The sequence below is a fragment of the Grammomys surdaster genome, unplaced genomic scaffold, assembly GCF_004785775.1.
Source record: "Grammomys surdaster isolate TR1022 unplaced genomic scaffold, NIH_TR_1.0 317, whole genome shotgun sequence".
In the NCBI taxonomy this organism is placed as follows: Eukaryota; Metazoa; Chordata; class Mammalia; order Rodentia; family Muridae; genus Grammomys; species Grammomys surdaster.
The window spans coordinates 4011346-4032219 of record NW_021604736.1 but is presented as its reverse complement, the minus strand read 5'-3'; the positions used below and the strand labels follow the sequence as shown (position 1 = coordinate 4032219).

Here is a 20874-nt window from a genome sequence, read left to right as displayed (position 1 = left end):
TCCTCCTCCTCCTCCTCCTCCTCCTCCTCCTCCCCCTCCTTCTCCTTTTTCTGGCTTTAGCATGTGTGTACTGAGTTGTCGTTTTACCTTTATCCTTCAAGCATTCATGATTTGGCTCAGAACACTGATCAGAAACAGAGAATGTTTTAAGAAAAGACTGAATTTTTTTGTATTATGTTTATGCATGTGTGTCTGTCTGGGTGTATGCACCTGGATGTAGGTGTCTGAGGACATCAAATTGGATCCCTTGGGAGGGTAGGTGTAGGAAGTTGTGAGCTGCCTGAGGTAGGTGCTTGGAACTGAACTTTGTTTACTTTTCACAAGAGTTATAATAAGCACTCTTAACCACAGAGTCATCTCTCCAGCACCTGGAAAACCGAGTTTTATAGTAAACCTTATCTGTAAGAATTCTACATATTGACAATTTAAATTGAATTAAGAAGCTCTATGGACTCTTGGATAAGAATGCATTTTTTTCCTAATTATTTTTTGGCTGTGAAATTTTCTTTTTCTAGATGAATCAACAGGACTCATCTATAGAAAGAGGATTGCTATCTGTCAGAATGTGATTCCAGAAATTTTAAGAAAGGTAAATTCATTTCAGAGTTTAATCATAGTGGATATAAAATTGAAGAATTTTAATAGTCACAGAAAAAGACAGCATTTTCTGATATAAAGTGATGTTAGGATTTCTTGCTTCCCCAAATCTCATAGTTTTGTAGGGGAAATATTTTTCTCATACCCACCCAAGTTTTGGCAGATGCTGCATGATATGCTGTGTGTTCATCTCTGTCCTTCGTGGATGTGGGGAGATTTGATAACTATTTTGTGGGTACTTTTGGCATTTTGAATAGAGTGTTGTCTTTCTAGTCTACCCATGGTTATCAATGGCTAGCTATAGAAATATTATTAAAAATAGTTTTTATTTATTCTGAAAATTCCGTTCATGTATACAAATGGTAATTACGTGCTCACTTGAAACATTGTCCAATGGTAAGGACAATTACAAGTGAGCAGGTTGTAAATGTTAGTGTCTTGTTGGTTAGGAAGGGCACACTTCTGTTTTTAATGCACGGTCAGAAATAAGAGCTGTTTCTGAGAGCACAATATTCATAGTGCCCCATACAAGCCTTCTGGTGTGTATTTCTGTACAATAAGGTTGCTGATGCTGGAATCTTCATTATAGAAAATTGTTTTCTCTCTTTGATACCTTTAAGCACTCTGCTGATTCTGTGTTGGACCGAGGTGAGTGGAAACCATCATTTGCATGGCTTGAACCATATGAAGACTTTTCTTGAGAGAGGGCCTCACACTGTAGCCCAGGCAGGCCTGGAACCCACTGAGTAGCCCAGGCTGCCCTCAGACTGAGAATAATTCTTTTGCCTTAGTTATTTAAGTGCTGAGATTACAGATGTGTGCCGCTATGCCTAGCTACAGAAATATTATTAAAGATAGTTTTTATTTATTCTGAAAATTTCATACATGTATACAATGTCTTGATCTTATCTACCTCCACTTCCCTCTTTAACTCCCTTCAGACTGCCCAACACATCTCCTTCCAAACCTCATGTTCCTAATTTCTGTTCTAGTGTTATTATTTTTTAAATCATTGAGTCTAACAAAGTGTTGCCCTTATCCGGGTTTGTGGTTATCTACTGGGAGACAGGTACCCCTCTAAAGAAAAGCGACTCTTTCTCCTCTAGCAGACATCAGTTGTCAACTCCTCAGCTAAGCCCTTTCCTGCCCATGCTGTCTAGACTGGAATTTCTAACTGTCTCTGTCTTGGGCAGGTCTTATGAAGGAACACATAGCTGTTGTGAGTTAATGTGTGCGACAGCCATGTCATGTCCGTATGATAGCCTCTTACAGCACCCCTGCCATCCACGGTCTTTCTTTGCTCTCTGGCACCTTTTTCCCTGACCCTTGGAGTGATGGGTATAGATGTCCTATCTATGACCAAGTACTCGTCACTTATTCTAGCGCTTTGAATAGTTATGAGGCTCTTCAGTCACAGTGTATGATTTTTGATGGGGGTCTTTTAAGACATAAGAGGAGAGCACCTGGACAGGTACTTTAAAAGATTCCCTGGAAGAGATTCCCTATGTGATATGGAACACAGCTGGGCACCTGAGTATTAGCTTGCAAATTAAATTGCTGTGTTTATACTAGGGAAAATGGCGGCTTCCACCCGCTCCCCATTGTGGGTTAAAGCACTGTTACTCTCTCAATGGAAAGAAAGCTGGAACTACAGAGAAAATGAACTTCTTCCTACTTGCAGATGGGAAATTGTGTTGCTCTTACACAGCAAATTATCACTGGCTTTTCCAGAGTTCATAGCTGCCTTTGCCCTATATACGCACTTTGAATCTATTATTTAGAAAGGCATTCAAGTTCGTCTTGTATCTCAATTCTTAAATAATTTAAGGCTCTGACTTGTACAATTCTGCCTTTGTAGCTTTCCTTGTCCTCTCCACCTGGGAAGGCATCGATTTCTAGGGATTGAACAGAGATTACAATGAGGAAAATATTTCGCTTGATATTGCCCTGCATGGGAGCATGTAGGTGGGCGTGATGAGAACCTCTCAACTCAAGGAGGCCTTTCCCAGAGGAGACCTGGAGCAGCTGATAATTTGTTTAGTGGCCTCCATCAATCCTGGGCCATTTGCAAGTCCTTCGCAGCATGTAGTGAGTCCACAGTGTGTCTGGATATCAAAGACTGAGGGGTATGCTCAGTGCCCTCTGTATATCAGGGTCACCTGTCCCCTTTGTTATACAAGACTGAGATGGGCTTTAGGCAGAGTCTTCATGTCGCTTGCTCTTCCTAAATTGAGGATGCTGTCCTCTCTCTGTTGGGCAGGTGAGTATTTTAAAGGTACCTGATATCCGGCTAGAAGAAGAGTCATGGCTCAGTCTTCCGAAAAGGAACATGGCTATCCGGAGTCAGTGCCTCACGTGGACACAGTATGCATCTATGAAGGAAGAATCTGTCTTCCGGGAAAGTGTGGAAAATCCAAATTGGTAAGATCATGTGTGTGTGTGTGTGTGTGTGTATGTGTTTGTGTTGGGGGAGGGGATCAATACACAAGCATACAACTTATACTTATGGTCTCTGTCCATTACACACATATTTCACTTTATTTTTAATCACTTAAGTAGATGAGCATATTTTCTTTTGGAGAAAATATGATAGAACTAAACTCTTGTCCAAGTACCCTCCAAATTCCAGTATTTTCTTACTCTCTCCAAAGGCAATGAATGCCACCAGTTGGTTGATCATTCATTTGGACCTTTAAAGACAGTCTAGGTTTTCAACAGAGTTTAAATAAGGAAAACATTTTGCTTGATGCCAGTCCAAGCAGGTTTATAGAAGTGGTGGTACATGGACTCACCTCCCTTGCTTAGTTTATATGTCCTTTTACACACGTGCTTTTACATCACCTAAGTTTTTGTGTTTATGTTGACCAGACTGCTACTGAGGTTTACCTATGTGATATACAAAGAGCTAGCTTCTTCCTCTGCATGTGATTCTAGTTTACTATGTTTTATTTAGTTCCCGCCTCTGTCGCAGACACTCTGATGGTATCTAGTTTCCCTTTCTTGTAAAGGTGAGTATAATTAATACCCATGAGGTATATGCCCTCTATATATGACTAATGCGATATGTGAGTGGATTCTCTCAGTGGAATTTTAAAGTGTTATATTTGTTGCAAGATTATCTGTAGACAATTGAATTTTCCTTTCCTAGCATTCAGCTCTTTGAGTTTTGACAAATACGTGTCACTACATGATTCCTCATGTCACTACAGTCTCAGGTCCTGCCTAACCCTGTGGGTCTAGTAAATCCCTCGGAAATGCGTGATCTTAAATAAGTGAGTTCTGTGGTGTATGCCTTGTATGTTAGTTTTAAAGTACTGTGGGCTGGTTTTCAGGACACACCCAATTTGACTTGTAGGGAATCTTGGATTGAGCTGCTATAATTAGATTACTACAGTCTCTGTGTGTCAAACAACACCTCTGATCTCATAGTTCTTCAGGCTGGGACTCCAGTCTGTGGATGCTAGCAGATCCTGTGTCTTCGAGGCCTGCCTCTACATCGTTCTTCTGTTCATCCTGATGGTAGGGAACATGTGCTTTGTTCTCCTTATCCATGGAACAGATTCTATAGCTGAGTTCGTGGAATCATGTAAACGAGTTACTTCCCAAAGGCCTAATGTCCTAACTCCTTCCCATTGTGAGTTAAGGTTTCAGCTGGAGGCAGCTGGGTGGAGGCAGCTTCTCTCTCATGCATGAGCTCTTTAGTTTGGTCCCCAGCACGCGTGCACACACATACACACACCACATAACATATACACAAACAACACACACACAATGCAATGAAAAGCAATAAAATAAAAATGTCAACACATAAATTTGGGGGTACATAGACATATATGGTCTGTAACACAGATTCTGGCACATTGTCTTCCTATGTTAATACAAATTTGTACTCCATAACATCACCCAACAGTGTTCATTTCTCCGCAGCATAGCTGGTAATTAATTCATACACATTTAAGTTTTTGGGCTAGAGAGATGGCTCAGCCATTAAAGGCTAGGCTCACAACCAAAAAATATAAGTTTTTATAAGTATAATGGGTGAGAAACAGTCAGTTCCTTGAAGATAGATTTTAAAAAATATTTGTGTATTTCTCTGTGTATGGTGTTTTACCTGCATTATATATGTACACTACACACATGTCTGCAGAAGCCAGAACTGGAGGTGGAGTTAGAGATGTCTGAGCTGCTGTGTGTGTGTGCTGAGAACGAAACCCAGCCTTTTGCAAGAACAGCCTCTGCTTCTTAACTGCTGAGCCATCTCCCCAATCCCCTTGTTTTGTTTTTGAGGCAAGTGTCTGAGCATTTACTCTAACTTGTCTTAAACTCTTGAACTCCCACCATCCTCCTGCCTCAGCTTCCCTGGTGTCATCTTTTCAGGTACCCAAAGGTAGATTTTGAAACAAAAATAAAACATCACAAGCATAATCATTATGGTGAATAATGTGATTTCAGAGGAGAGTCTACTGTGTTTTATTGTTACTATTCTGTGTGGCTTGCAATTTTTTTTTATTATATAGCTACAGTTGTAATGAAAATAGTAAACTAACTGTCCTTTTGTAACAAAGTTACTAATAGTAACTAATTGTCCCTTTGTAAAAGCCATTCTTAAACCCCAGCCTTTCTCTAGATCATTCTCTCTTGCAGTTTGGTCATACATCAATGACGAGTAAGGAAACACCAGAGGCAGATTCACTGGTCCATAGGTTTTATTTTGCTGATGCCAAAAGCTAACATAGGGCGTAGATGGTGGGATAAAGCTGGGGCCAGAGAGCAGAGCTCTGTTGTTGGTATGCGGATGTAGTAAAAGGATGACATTGTCAGATTCAATGCATGACTTCATTGTCTTTATTTTAGTATTGGTTTGTGCTAGTGCTGTTGTTATTTAGTATTATATTTAGGTTTTGGGTAGTCTTAAAAGCTAAACTGAATACTTGTTCAGTTCATCATAATTAAATTATAATTCTCTTTGATAACCCAAGAAACGTTTTACTTTGTAGGGTTTTTTTTTTAATAAAAAATTCTATTTATGGGAAATAGTACATGATGCTGGTATCTAATATTAATCAGTTCTGGGAAACAAATCAGATTAACTAGAGATCATGCTTATTTATATACTGTTTACATATTATTTACATATCAGTCTTGGTCTGTTCTTATTTGACTCCTAGGTTTCTCAACTTTTAGCGATGACAGTGTTATAACAAAAATCTCTGCGATTGTATATTTTGTCATGTATTTATTTATTTTCTCTGGAGACAGAATCTCATGACACCAAGGTTGGTCTTCAATTCATTATGTAGCCAAAAATGACTCTGAACTTCCTGAGTATTAGTATTACAGGCTGATGATGCTACCCACATGGTGTATGTGGTCCTGGAGATGGGACCCAGGCCTTGGTGTATGCTAGGCAAGCACTCCACCCAATGAGCTACACCTTCAACCTCTTATCTTTGTGATCTAAGAATTTTTAATGACTCAATTCTAGTTGGTATTATGCATATATGTATATATGAGGAGAGAGAGAGAGAGAGAGAGAGAGAGAGAGAGAGAGAGAGAGAGAGAGAGAGAGAGGAATGTGTATTGTTGAGGACTTGGGCAAGCTAGGTGGGTGCACAAGCTAGCAGGTGCTCTACCACTGAGCTGTAGCCTCAGTTTACATAGTTCAAAATACAGAAGCAGGAATTATGTTTATACCTATTTTCAGTTAACCTGCAAGACTCACAAGATTCTTCTCCATGTTTATGTTCGGTGTCATCTCAGTATGCCACCCCCTGAAGTGTTCCCATCCCCATTTAAGAGTGATGGAACTAAGCTGGGCGGTGGTGGTGCATGCCTTTAATCCCAGCACTTAGGAGGCAGAGGCAGGTGGATTTCTGAGTTCCAGGCCAGCCTGGTCTACAGAGTGAGTTCCAGAACAGCCAGGGCTACACAGAGAAACCCTGTCTCGAAAAACCAAAAAACAAAGAGTGATGGGACTACTAGAAACCTGCTGTTTGACTTCCAGAGCCAGACTTAAGTCCGGGAAAGGTGTGTATTCAGGGCTTCCTGTATTTGGCACAGGCGATCGCACGTATTTGCTGTTGTCTTCTCTGTTGTACAGCAACTGGTGTGTGTAGGTCCAGGATGTCATGTGGAGTGTTTTGGCGAATTTCAGTCTCTGGACTCAGACTCCTGGCTCATGTTCTCCTTGGCCTTATGAGTTCTCAGGACAAACTAGAAAGTTTAAAGTAGATAAAACTACAAAGCAAAATTAAAATTATCTCTTGTGGAAGTGTGCTTTTACTTAGAAAATGGAGAATACTGGTGCTCTGTTTTAAATTTTTTTCGAAGAAGAAAAAAATTGATAGTTTGCTTTCTACAAACCTCCATTCTGAAATAGGCTTATTAATTTCTTAGCATTTGTGTTTGAACAGATTCTTCTTTAGTTTTAATAGTATATTTGATTTAACCTAATGCATCCAAAATATCACATCTACATATAATTAGTATAAACGATTGTTAAGGGCTATTATACAGAAATTCCTATGAGCTTCTGACGTCTGTCGATTAAACTATGCCATTACTGATTTGAAGGCTCAGCACCCATGTGTGGCAGGTGGCTGCCGCTCAGACACTTTGGTTTTGACTAAGAAGACAGAATACACTTGTCATCTCTTGCTCTTAGCTTTGCAGCTTCAGAACTAAGGCAGTTTGGCAGTGATGCTTATGCATTCTAACCAGTCCATTTATTAGTTTTGAGTTTTTATTTTGTAACAAAACCCCTTTGATGTACTCATCTTGTGTGCGTGTGTGCTCGAGGGCACGTGTGCTTGCTCCATGGCATGTTCTTGGAAGTCAAAGGACAACTTGCAGGAGTTAGGTCTCTCTTTCCACTGTGTGTGTCCTGGGGATTAACTCAGCTTGTCAGGATTGGTGAAGTAATTTTGCCTGCTGAGACATTGCTCTGGCCCTTTTAAAAATAATAAAACGAACCAGATGGTGGTACATGCCCTTAACACAAACACTAAGGCAGCTTGGTTTACAGAACTAGTTCCAGGACAGCCTGGAGTAGACATAAAGAAATCTTGTCTTGAAAAACTAATATATATATGTGTGTGTGTGTGTGTGTGTGTGTGTGTGTGTATGTATATATATATATGTGTGTGTGTGTGTATGTATGTATGTATGTATGTGTATGTGTATAAAAGTTTAATTCAGCAACAACTTCGTATATAATCATGAATTCTGGTCATTTTCACTCCCCCATTGCTATCTCTCATTCTACGTTCTTTCCTGCTGAAACCATTCTTCCCAATGAGTCTCCACTTCTACTTTCATGTTGTGTATGTATGTATGTGTGGTCCATCAAATTAAATTAGAATTGTTTGCATGAGCATGGTCTGGGGGTTACTTACTGGGGGATAAAGTGGTCAAGCAGTGACTACACCACAGAGGAATGTTACTTCTTTGTCTGGAAATCATTTTCTGTGAGTAGATCTTCCGGGAGGGGTGACGCTTTATGGACCCCTCCCCTTCAGTGATGGGATGTTAAGAACCATAGCTGCTATGAGTTGAGTTCTTTAGCGCTCACTCCTGTAGTTTTGAGTGATCTCATTTATTCTTTTTTCCTTTATAATAGACTTTTACTGTACTGTCTAGACCATGATAGATGGATGTGCAGTCGCTTTGGTTTTAGTCATTGCTACTTTACCTAATGCAGTTCTGAATGTCAGTTGTGTTCTTGAGGGGTTTTGCCTTCTGCTCCACATCCCATAACTATATGTATTTTTGTGTCAAGTTAAAGTATCTGTATCTTCAGGCTCTCCCTCATGGGGCTTTGGTGGAGTTTTTGCTTTGGATGATGTGATGATTCTTCTACACTCAGTGTAGCATCTCAGTGGCTCCTATCTGAGCGATTCCACATCCAATACTCCATCCTTGTGCTCTGTTGGTATGAGACTTCACGACTGGCTTTAAAATGCTCAGCACTGAAGGTTCAGTTTTTATGAACATTTCAGTGAGACCATTCCTTTAACAGAGTACAGTAGACATTGAAAGCACACATGCAATTTTACAAACAGACTAAATTAGTAGGTTGAACAGCCTAGTTTTATAGTTTTATAGACGCTCCTCAGGTGAATATTACTCATTCTAATAAATAGGTATGTAACCTTTGAAGTTTTCAATTTTAGATTTCTTGGCTAAAAATGCCAAGTTTCAAGTAATTACCTGACAAATCAAGTAGTATGATTTAAGTCTTTCAAGAGGTAATTGTCGGGCAGTTTCTTTGTGCACCCATCTCTTTCTTCTTCAGGAATTGTATTACGTTTGTGTCAGCAGCAGATGTAGTAATTGGGTGACTTCTGTGAGAATTTAAGGTTGGTATTGCCATCTTTTGATCCATTTCCAGGCTCAAGATTTCCCAAGTATTAGCATCTTCTGACTCTACTCTCTTTACTTGACAGTTATTTCTAAGCCTCAGCCCTGATGCTGAGGGGCTTGAGGGTGTTATTACCTAATAGCCTGAATAAGTACTACTGCTTTCTTCTGCAGACGCAACTCCCTCTGCTCACATTGACCTTGATTTCCAGGACACCAGAGGGTGATCTGACAATTAGCAGAGTGCACTGTTGGTTATGACAAGCTGAGCCTCAAGGCCTCTTCTGCTTAAACTCAACATCCTGGAAGAGCCTTATTCGGGCTCAGGATGACTGACCCCTAAAAGGACCACATTTGCCTTCTGCTGTTTGTGTTCACATAGAGTCTGTTCTGGTTTCCTTACCACTTCCTGCCTTGTGGGGGGTGGGGGAGGGGGTTGTCCTGATGTCATGGTTTTCTGTAACCCAGAGTCTAGCACAATGTGTGATGCAGAGAAGATGCTCCTGTTTGTTTGACAAATGAATGATTGATGTTCATGGGATTCAGGGGGTACATCTAGTCCATACTGGGAGTGATGGAAGGGATGGAAAAAGGGCTGATACTGGGCAGAGGTCAAGTAGTACTTGGGAAACTCTGGTGGGATTGGACAGAAGGAGTCTAGTGCTGTGATGTGGGGAGCTCTCATTGATGTTCTTGGTTACCTGTGTGCTCGCTCTATGCTCTGGGAGAAGTTGACTTGAGCTCTATCACAGGGTGATAGGAAGATTTAGTAAGGTCCCAAATGAGACTGCTCTACTTACAGAGGATTTAAACATGGAGTGAGTGTGAGTTATTGTCACTAATGGTGAGTGAATGTTTCTGATGTTGGGTGGCTCTTAAAAGGAACCATGCTTGAAAAGTGGTGATCACTGAGTTGGAAACAATGATGTTTAGCCAAGACAGCATTCTGTGGTACTTACAAATGAGAGCTTTCAAAATATCTTAGTGGACATCTATTGATTTTTTTTTTAAATCCTCCATTGGTTTAGAGTTGTGTCTTAGTCCAAGGTTCAGAAGGGAATTAAAAAATATAAATATGTTACAGTGAGTCTAGTTTTATAGAGGCTCTGGGTGAATCTGCCTAGAAGCTTTGCACACTTTGATAACCAGCCGTTGTCCTATGGCCTTACTGATAAGCAGATACGGAACTGGCACCCCCACTTTTTGCAGAGTCCTTGTTAATCTTGTAAAGCGTGACAGGAAATTGATAATCGTATTCTCCAGCAAACAGCAAACATTTTCCAGTGGAAAAAAATTCTTGCTAAAAAGCGTAGGAAACTCAGCAGCCTCTTGAATTGTATGTGAGAGGAATGGTGGATGAAGGGAAGGGGTGAAGAAGGGTGACTTCAGTGAGTCTGATGCATGAGAAAATGTTTGCTACCATCTGCTCTCAGGGACCACACGCCATGAGCACATTTCTTCTTTGTGTGTTAGTTGTGCCTCTATACTAAATGAAATACTTAGACTATTAAAACAAGCAATGATGTGGTGCAGAACCCAAGATCCCAAGACAATCAAGAGGAACACCGTGACAGTCTCCAGACTCAGATCTGCCTCCATTGTCAGGAGGCTCATTGACCCAGAAACTTGATTGTCATCAGAGCTGGGCTATATTTTGTATTTTGTCACTGTGACAACATTCCGGGGGGGGGGGGGGAAACCCAACTTAATGGAGGCAGCATTTATTTTGTCTCACTTATTTAGAGATTCCAGTGCATAGCCAGCTGGTTCTGTTGCTTTCTATCAAGCTTATGGCAGGGTTTACATCATTAAATAAGGAAGGGCATGGCAGAGAAAATACACCTGCCTCTCAGCATCCAAGGAGAAGGAGGGAGAGGATGAGCCTGAGCTATACTCTTCAGAGATCCTCATGTTGTATTTCCTCCTTTCCATCTGCCTCCTAATCTCAATACAGGTCAAGAGATTAGTTCATTCATTATCTCAAACTTATCTCAGTCCAATCATTTCCAAAAAGCCCCACCTCTATCTGTTGTATTGAGGATCAAGCCTTTCACGTATGAGCTTTGTATGGATGTTCCATAATCTAACCATAGTGAGGGAGTAGTGCTGGTTAGTTTTTTTTATTGACAACTAAAAGAGTGGACTTCAGTTGAGGAAATGCTTCCATCAGTTTAGCTGGTAAGTTAAGTCTGTTGGGACATTTTATTGATTAATGATTAATGCGGGAGGGCCCGGCCCACTGTGGGTGGTGTTATCCCCTGAGCAGGTGATTGCTAGATTGCATAAAAATGCAAGCTGAGCAATTGTGTTTCACCTAGAGCACCTTATACAGATGGCTTTATTTAACTATGGGACAATTCAAGTAGTAAGGGTTACTCTCATTTTATAGAGGAGTAGAAATGTTAGAGATGTTAGAAATGTTAGAGAGAGGTTCAGGAGGATAGGGAAGCCAATTGAGATGAGGATCCAAGAGGATGATTTCAGGAGTGGCCTCATCAATCCCTGTTCTGAAGTGGTGTCTATCTGTCCAGTAGGTAACCTGTATGTTTGCTTATGTTAGCTGAAGAGTGTGCACTTGAGAGCTCTGTGGATTGTGTGGGTCTCATGATTACAGAAATGGGTTTTGCCAAATAGCATGGGTGAGACCACATGGTTTGGCGTGGTGGGAGCAAGTCTCAGCCAGGGGGCGCCCTGTAGCAGTGTTAGACTTGGGGACTGTTCAGCGAGTGAGCATGCTGACTGCAATGCCCCGTGTGTCTCCTTTGGGACATCCCTCTTTCTGTGTGGTTATAGAAGGCCCTAAACTTTGTGATTGGAACTGAGATGTCATCAAATCATGACTCCAGTGGAATATTTTCCCTCCCTTCTAAGGCACTTTAATTAAATTTCCATCATGAAGATAATTAGACATTAGACAAGATTTGCCACACCTAGCCAGCCAGTAATCCAGGCCAGGATCTCATTAAGAGACTCTGCTTTTCTGGAAACTGATCTTTTGAGCTTTCTGAGTCCATGGGCCTGTGACCTGGGGATTCATTTTTATCTGTATTTTCCCTGGACTCTCATTTCCCCAAATTTAGAAGGAAAAATATCTTAAGTAGTCAAAATAGGAATCTTGGTTGTTTAAACTACTGTTAATTTTCAGTGTTCCTAGATTTGGAATGTGTGTTCTTTTGCATGGTTCTGTTGTGTTGTATGTTGACTTGCCTGTGTATGGATAAAAATAACTCTGCTCCTGCCACTGCCTAAGTGAGCCAGTCTCATTCACAGACGTTGCCCTGTTGCTGTTGGCTGGTACCTTAGCTGGTGAAGACTGCCCCCTACTGACCCTAGCAGCTGCATAATTTCCTTGACAAAATAATATACAAGTACATCTCTTTTTTCCACCCTTCTTCCTGCCCTCCCCCTTCCTTCCTAGTACATTTAGTGATTTCTTACTACATACTAGTTATTATGATTGAAATTGATGTTGTAATGGTGAAAAAAATGAGGTACTGGTAAGACATTTGACTGCTAGACACTATAGTGATATGTGCATGCACACACTTAGAAGCACAGTATGTGTGCTCATAACAGCACCACTGATAATACACACAAATCAGACCCAGGCTACCTGTCAGTGCTAAAAAACTGGATAAGTAATGTGACGTGTTTTCAGCAAGTGGAGTGCTATGCAGCAATGAAACTGGGTATCCTCCAGCTACACGCAGAGGTGTCTGGTGAGTGTAACTCAGCGTCTGTTCATTTGTGCTTTGTCTGCCCCACCTCAGTAAGCAGGCAGGGATGTGACAGCTGATTTTTGGGCAAGGTGAAGTAGAGGAATTCCATTCTAGAGAGAACGACCCTAGGGGCAGGTGGTTGACTTGGAAGTAAAATGAGAAGGCGCTGTGAGAATATCAGGCAGTAGCGGTAAAAGGGGCAGAAAGGCATGGCCTCCTGAGGGTAAGTGGAAATAAACCGAACATAATCAGTGACTGACGAGATGTCCGGAACTGTAACACTCGTGGCTGATGTTCTCCCAGACTATCAGTAAGTAGGGGCAGAGAAAGGGGAAGGTTTTGAGGTTTTGAGTGATGGATCTGCACCGATCAACCCTTCTGCCCTTTCGTAAGTGTCTCATCATCTCTTTAGTACAATTTCTTCGTATTTATAGAGAGAAACTAACTTTCAAAGCACAGCATTCTCTGGGAATGTGCAGTCTAGTGTATGATGTACATGGTCACCATGGAGAGTTTTGAGTGTGAACAAGAGTGGAAAATGTGTGTGAGTGTGATGCAGTCCTGTCTGTAGGTGTAACAGAGAGGAAGGCAGAAGGAGGAAAACCTGAATCACCATGTGTGCCTCTTGTTATAAACACCACCTACTTCATGTGCAAGCTAGGGAGGAAGAACCAATCTTTCAGAGTGTAGGAGACCTACAAGCTGACTAAGTGATGGGGTAGCCCGTGCTAGCTGCACTTTTGCTGAAAATGGTTCTTGGTTGCACAGAACATATTCAAAAGGTTTAACTTCTACAGAAATGATAGTCATGGCTTTACTACTAATTTTATACGATTGCCAAAGTAATACATATCCAATGTATAAGACTTGTAAAGCACAGGAGACTATAATAAATAAGCAGTAGCTCTAATTTGAATGCTTCCAGATTTTGTTAACATTACATCTCAGTCAGTCAGTCTATCTATCCTGTTTTGTTTCTTCTTTTAAAATTTATTTATTGTGTATAGGCATTTCACTTGCATGTTGTCTGTGCACTATGTACACACGTTGCTTGTGGAAGTCAGGAGAGAGCATTACAACCTCTGGAACTGGAGCTGGAGTGAAAGATGGCTGTGAGTTGCCGTGTAGGTGCTGGGGCTCGAACCCCCATTCGCTCTTAACAACTGAGCCACCTCTTCAGCTCCCTTTTTTGTTTTCTTTTAAAATTTGTGTGTGTGTGTGTGTGTGCGCGTGCGTGCATGTACATGCATGTGTGCACACGTGTGTGTATCTGTGTGTGTCTTAAGGGATGATACCTCACTAATGCTAGAGGATGTCCTTGGTTGTTGGGTCTCCTCACTTTCTGCCTTGTTTGGGAAAGGATCTCCTGTTTGGCACTTCCTACACTGGGGTAGCTGGCTCATGAGCTTTTAGAAGTTTCCTGGGACTCCCCTATCTCCACTTCCTGTCTCACCATAAGTGCTTTAGGATTACAGACATGCTCTACCACATGTAGCTTTACATGGGTGCTGGGGAATCTGAACTCAGGTCCTCCCACTTGCATAACTGTTTACCCATTGAGCTATCTCCTCAGTCCTAAGTCTTTCCCGTTTTTCAATGATCACAAACCAGAAGAAAACAGCTGACGTTAAACTATGCTGCATAACCAGCTGTGCTTTTCAAAGACATTTAAACAGAAGCTCGTCCTGACAAGAGGCATTTAGGATAGTCTTGTGTCACAAGGAGAAAATGCTCTGGTGCTTTGAGTTATTGAGAAAATGCAGTATTTTCTTCTCTGACAGTCTTAAAATATAGTAGAGCGAACTCCCATCTTGTGGGTGGCAAGGATGTGACCCCCTTTACTGCCTGCTGCTCTCTGACATGTGGACAAACCTTGAGCATGCTTTTCTGAGAATTCACTTCTCAAACTGGCAGAAAGAAACACTGGCTAGAATATGATCTAAGAGAGTCTTTGGTTAATCCCTCACCTACACTTGCTTGAGGACTGAAGAGTTCATCTCCCGAAGAGTGGGAGCCTCTTCAGCTTTTCAGTTTTAAATATTGAAATCATTGTAAAAGTCTACACTGACTAATCCAGAATAAAGACAGAAGAGATTAGTGTCACTAGAATGTAGTTCTACATGAACAAAGCACACTAAGTAAGCTTAAGTCTAAGAAGCAGCTTAGGCAGAGGTGTGTGTGTCCAGTTGGGTGGGATAACTCTGTGTGTGTGTGTGTGTGTGTGAGAGAGAGAGAGAGAGAGAGAGCGCAGGAAGAGAAAGGTTGTTAGATCCAAGGAAGAGTTTACGGGCTGGGGCTGATTCTAAGCAGTGGACCTGTCATCTTGCTTAAGGCCCCGGATTCTTAGCACTGGGAGAAAAAATAGAAAAGACAAGGTCATACCTATATTGACTAAAACCATGTCTTGTTGAGTCTTGTTTCTCAGAATACTTTTTTGTGTGTCTGAGTGCATGTATGTATACACATATGTGTATATGTATGTATGTAGATGCATGTGTATATACATACACACAGGAACATAGGCACTGAAGATTTGGCTCCTTTTCTCCTTTCTGTAAGATATAAACATGTAAGGAGAATTGAGGAAATATTTTTTGTACAGAGTCGTCTGCTTGCAAAGATTTTTAGCTAGTTCATTTAACACATGTGGTTGTACGCATTGAGTATGAGAATTGCCCTGCAAATGGGGCCTAAGGAATTGTCTACAGGCATCAGTGGTGGCAGCAAAAGTCACTGTCGCTCCAACAACTGTTGTTAATCTGTGTCAGTTACTCTGCCGGGAAGTCTCTTTCCTTGGGATAACATCTGACTCTGAAGCCTGAGGCTCCTTTCAATCTGGCGTCTGCCTAGCTTTTCACTTTTATCTTCCATACCATACATTTCTTGAGATTCTCACAAGATTGATGAACCCAGTGCCATGTATGAGCATTTTCAGATAATATGTGTGTGTGTGTGTGTGTGTGTGTGTGTGTGTGTGTGTGTACTGGTTAGGTATTTATTTATTTATTTATTTATTTATTTCTTATTAGGTCACCTTGAAACACACAGGTTAGAGTCATCAGAGAGGGAAACCACAGTTGAGAAGATGCTTCTATCAGACTAGACTGTAAGCAAGTATATGACGCATCTTCTTGAGTAATGACTGATGTGGGAGGGCCCAACCCATTGCAAGTGGTTATGCCCTTGGACTGTCAGTTTGGGGTGCTATAAGATAGAAAGCTGAGCAAGCCAGAAAGCAGCATTCCTCCATGGTCTCAGCTGCTGCTGCTGCTTCTCCTTCTCCTTCTCCTTCTCCTTCTCCTTCTCCTTCTCCTTCTCCTTCTCCTTCTCCTTCTCCTTCTCCTTCTTCTATTTATTTATCTATTTTTATATATACTGTAGCTGTCTTCAGACATACCAGAAGAGGGCATCAAATCCTATTGCAGATGGTTGTGAGCCACCACACAGGACCTCTGGAAGAGACATCAGTGCTCTTAACCACTGAGACATCTCTCCAGCCCTACACATAGTTTTTTAATGTGGGAATTTGAAGTCCACTCCTCATGCTTGCCAGGAAACACTCTCGTCCATTGAGTCCTTTCCGTAGCTCTGTGATATTTTTATGTGTGTGATTATATTCGATATGTAATATAGAGCATATAGTAACTGTGAAGTCAGTGGTTTCAACAAATGAATTAGGCCAGGTCAATGATCGCCCAAGTCTCTAGTGGGGATGCATACACTCAGATTTGTATAGCTAAGGAATCTTAATTTCATTTCTAGAAGGGAGTTTCGCTGAGTTCTTGGTTTATTTATTTATTTTTTCTTTTGGTGTGCTGAATATATTAACCCAATTCCCTCTGGCCTGCAAATTTTCCGATGGAAAAAAAAATCCACTGCCAGCCTTTCAGAAGCCCTTGTATGCGACATGTTACTTTTCTCTTGCTGCTTTCAATATTCTCCCTGTGACCTTTTATACTGGATAATGCATCTGATGTTGATTTCGTCAGACACTTCCTAGTTGAAGTTTGTTGAGATTTTGAATTTGTATGCACATTTCCTTTTTTTTTTTTTTTTTTTTAAATCTGGGCATTTGGGCCAAAACTTGCTTTATATAATGTCTTCTCCATTTTCAATGATTTCCCCTTTAAGACTCCACATGTGTGTGAGTTATATAATGTAATATATAAGTGTAACATGGGCCCACCTGACAACATCCATATATCTTCAAAGCTGTGACCATGTCTCTTCATTTTTATGTCTTCAACAGCCTGTCCTCAAGTCCCTTGCTACTGTTGCTTTCTGTTCTTTAAGTGGTTTATCTTTGTTGATATTCTCATCTTGTTCACGATTCAATTTCCTGAGTTCATTTAGTTGTTTGATTTTTTTCCTAATTGAACATGTTAAAAATAATTATTTCAAATTCATTGTCAAGTAATTCATGTACCTGTTTCTTTAGGGTGAGTTTCTAGAAATTTATTTGGTTCTGTGAATGGGCAATTTCTCTCTCTCTCTCTCTCTCTCTCTCTCTCTCTCTCTCTCTCTCTCTCCCTCTCTCTCTCTGTGTGTGTGTGTGTGTGTGTGCATGTAATCTTTTAGAGAGATTTGGGTCTATGAAACAATAACCATCTCTCCCATATATCACGGGTTGGCTTTTTATAGAGGAGCCTCACAAATCAACCAAGCAAGAGAGTACTCAAACTTTTACTGAGTATCTTTTCTGGGACTTTATGTGGTTTCACAGATGCAGAAGAATGCTCTATTATTAGGAGCTAGTATTCTCTTGTTTCTGCCTGTGATCTGTTTGGAGTAGGCAAGCTCTTAAGGACTATACCTACCTGCTGTGTTGGCTTTTTCTTTTCTCAGTGACCATCAAGCCTCCAAGTATGCTGCTTCCCTCCCCGGAGTCATGTCCTCAGGCAATGCTTGCTGAAGCCTTTGTTGAATGAACATTTATCTCCTTTCTCTTTTGTGAGAGAAACAGGCTTTTGTAGTTTTCTCCCCCTTTCTGCTCTGCTGCTAGTTGGGAGGGAGCTATCAGTGGTTGGTGGCTAATATGGATGGATTAAGGAACACCTAGGGCAATAGTGAGGTTCAGGGTTGAATGCATGTGAGAGCTTCTCCAGTCTGGATTAAGCTAAACTGGGGAAAATCTGTACTTGATGTGGGTGGCACTAATCCCTGCACTGAGGTCCTGGACTGGAGAAAAAGAAAGGAAAAGAAGAAAGTGCTTGGATATTTTATCTTTCCTCTTGGTTTGTGAATCCACTGAGATGTAGGCAAGTAGCTTCCCAATGGCACGGACCAGAGCTGGCCAGACAGCTAGACTTTCCCCACTATTACCGTTTGTCCTATGAACCAGTATCTGAAACACCTCTCCTCCCAGCCCAGCATGGTGCTGTGTGCCTGTAACTTAGCCCTTGGGAGCTGGGGACAGGATGATCAGGATGTCAGGGCCAATCCCTAGCATGCAGACTTTGATGGCAGCCTGGGTTACAGGACACCTGGTCTGGTCATCTGTCAATAAACAGTATAACCTTCTGCTTCCTGCGCTTGCTTGCCTCAGGCATTTTGTCACAGCTATCGGAACCTACAGTAAACGTAGCAGCCCACTTCTCCCTTTCTTTGGCATGACTATTCCTTTTTCTATCCTCACTTGGGTGTACTCCACCTTCTAATTACTTTAAGGAGGTCTCACAAAGGTAATTTTGTTTGTATATTTCTGTCAGATCATTATTTTTGTGGGAGGATAAGAACTGGAGGCCTCCTGTTCTGCCATCTTACATCATTCCCAAGTGTAATCCAAATCTCTGTTTTACGAGATGGGGGTAATGTATATTGGTAGAACTTTGGTAATTAAATGATAGAAATGCTAACATATCTGTTCCCCATCACCTCTGCAATAGGGATTCAGTGCCTATTGCAGACTTCTGGCTTTGCAGTCTCTGTGCTTGTCTGTCTCTCTTTAGCAGTGGTTGCTAGCATTTAGCAAATGCTTAGCACATGTCCGTCATTCTTCATATCCCTGTTATATGCATAAACTCTTTTGTTATAATAGTTGTAAATAGGCAATGCTGGGATCCCATTTACATATGAGAAAATTGGTTATAGAAAGTAGATATTTTATTCAAGGTCAGGAAGCTGAAACGGGTCTCAGATTCAATTTTTTAAGAGGCACTTCGATTTTAACTACAGTTATCGTCATGGAGAAAGTTTTTGTTAGTCATATAATGAAAGGGGCTCTTGGTTCTGATTGCCATGAAAGTAAATGTATTGTATGTTATGTTCACTGAACTATAGTCCCCTCAACTGCAAACTGAGTGACAGTTTCAGCCGGGCATCCTGGTGCACTGCTTTAGTTCTAGCACTTGGAAGGCAGAGGTAGGTGGAACTCTGAGTTCAAGGCCAGCCTGGTCTACAGATTTCCAGGACTGCTGGAGCTATGTAGTAAGAGTCTGTCTTGAGAAAAACATCACTCTTCCTCCAAAGAGTGATTGCTTCTTTTTAAACTGTTTTTGTTTTGAATTTTATACATGAATTCAATGCATTTTAATCATACCTACATCTTTCCCATCTCCTTGAGTCCCTCCTTCCCTTTCAACTTCATAGTCTTTTCATCTGTAATTATAAATGTTCCCTCTCCCTCCCTCCCCCTCCCCCTCTCCCTCCCCAGTCCAGTTAATGTTGCCTGTATGCACATGGGTGTATGGCTGAACACTTAGGCATGGCCAACCTATCAGGGGCTTGTCTGTGAAGAAAACTTCCTCAGAAACTGTGGATTGCCTCTAGTTGGTAACTAAGGGTGACCTTTATGAACCCTCATTGCACCCATGCTGGCATGCTGACTGGTGTGCTCTTGCTCAGGTTTTGTTCAGGCAGCCTTAGCTGTTGAGGGTCTGTTAATGCAACATGTTTGTCATATCCAGAAGAGATCAGTCCTCCCTGTCCTCTGGCTCTGATAGTCTTTCTGTCCCCCTTCTCGGATGTTTCAGGGGTCCTGTTAAAGATGTTCCATTTACAGAAGGGAACTCCATAGGCACTAGGTCTCTGCACTTTGGTCAGTTGAGGTTCTTTGCAAACAGTGTTCATCTGCTGCAAACAAGCATATAAGGGAGGCACTAATCTATGCGCATGAGAACTTAGTGTTTGGGAAGCATCTGGAAACTCTATCAGTTGAGCAAAAATGATTGTGGTAGCTTCTTTTTTTTTTCTCTCTTTTTTTTTTTTTATTGGATGATTTATTTACATTTCCCATGTTGTCCCCTTACCCCATCCCCCACCACGCCCTCGGAACCCCCAATCCCCTCGCCTCTCCCCCTTCTTCTCTGTGGATGTAACCTCTATCTACCCCCCCCACTCCCACCTCCCCACCCTCAAAATTCCCACCCCCTGGGGCATCCAGCCTTCATGAGGTCAAGGTTCTCTTCTTCCACCTATGCCCAGCAGGGCCCTCCACTTTTACATACTCAGCTGAAGCCCTGGATCCCCCCCTAAGTGCTCCCAGGCTGGTGGTTTAGACCCTGGGAGCTGTGGTTGGTTGGTATTGTTGCTCTCCTCATGGGGCCACAAACCCTTTCAGCTCCTTCAATCTTCACTCTAACTCCTCTATTGAGAACCCCATGATCAGTTCAATGGCTAGTTGTGAGCATCTGCCTCTGAATATGTCTGACTCTTGAAGGCCTCTGAGGAGATATCCATATCAGGCTCTTATCAGCATGCACTTCCTGTCTTCCACATCAGCATCTACCTTTGGTGATTGCACATGGGATAGATACTCAGGTGGAGTGGTCTTGAGACGGCCCCTCCTTCAGTTTCTGTCCCTCACTTTGTCTCCATATTTGCTCCCTTGAGTATTTTGTTGCTCCTTCTAAGAAGGACCGAATCACCCTCACTTGGTCTTCCTTCTTTATGGGCTTCATGTGGCCTGTGAGTTGCATCACGGGCATTTCAAGGTTCTAGGCTAATATCCAATAATCAGTGAGTGAATACCATGTGTGTTCTTTTGTGATTGGCTTACCTCACTCAGGATGATAATTTCTAGTTCCATCCATTTACCTAGGAACCTCTCGAATTCATTGTTTTTAATAGCTGAGTAATACTCCATTGTGTAAATATACCACATTTTTTGAATCCATTCCTCAGTTGAAGGACATCTGGGTTCTTTCCAGCTCCTGGCTATTATAAATAAGGCTGCTATGAACATAGTTGAGCATATGTCCTT

The 20874-nt window shown here is 41.6% G+C and overlaps 1 protein-coding gene across 1 annotated transcript in view; it reads left to right on the top strand.

Moving 5' to 3' along the window:
• LOC114629823 (PRELI domain-containing protein 2) overlaps positions 1-20874 on the top strand; it is an 81779-nt gene that overhangs the window by 16298 nt on the left and 44607 nt on the right. The window contains exons 3-4 of the mRNA XM_028777928.1: positions 516-589; positions 2858-3018. Coding sequence (XP_028633761.1) covers positions 516-589; positions 2858-3018 — 235 coding nt within the window. The remainder of the gene's footprint in view (positions 1-515; positions 590-2857; positions 3019-20874) is intronic.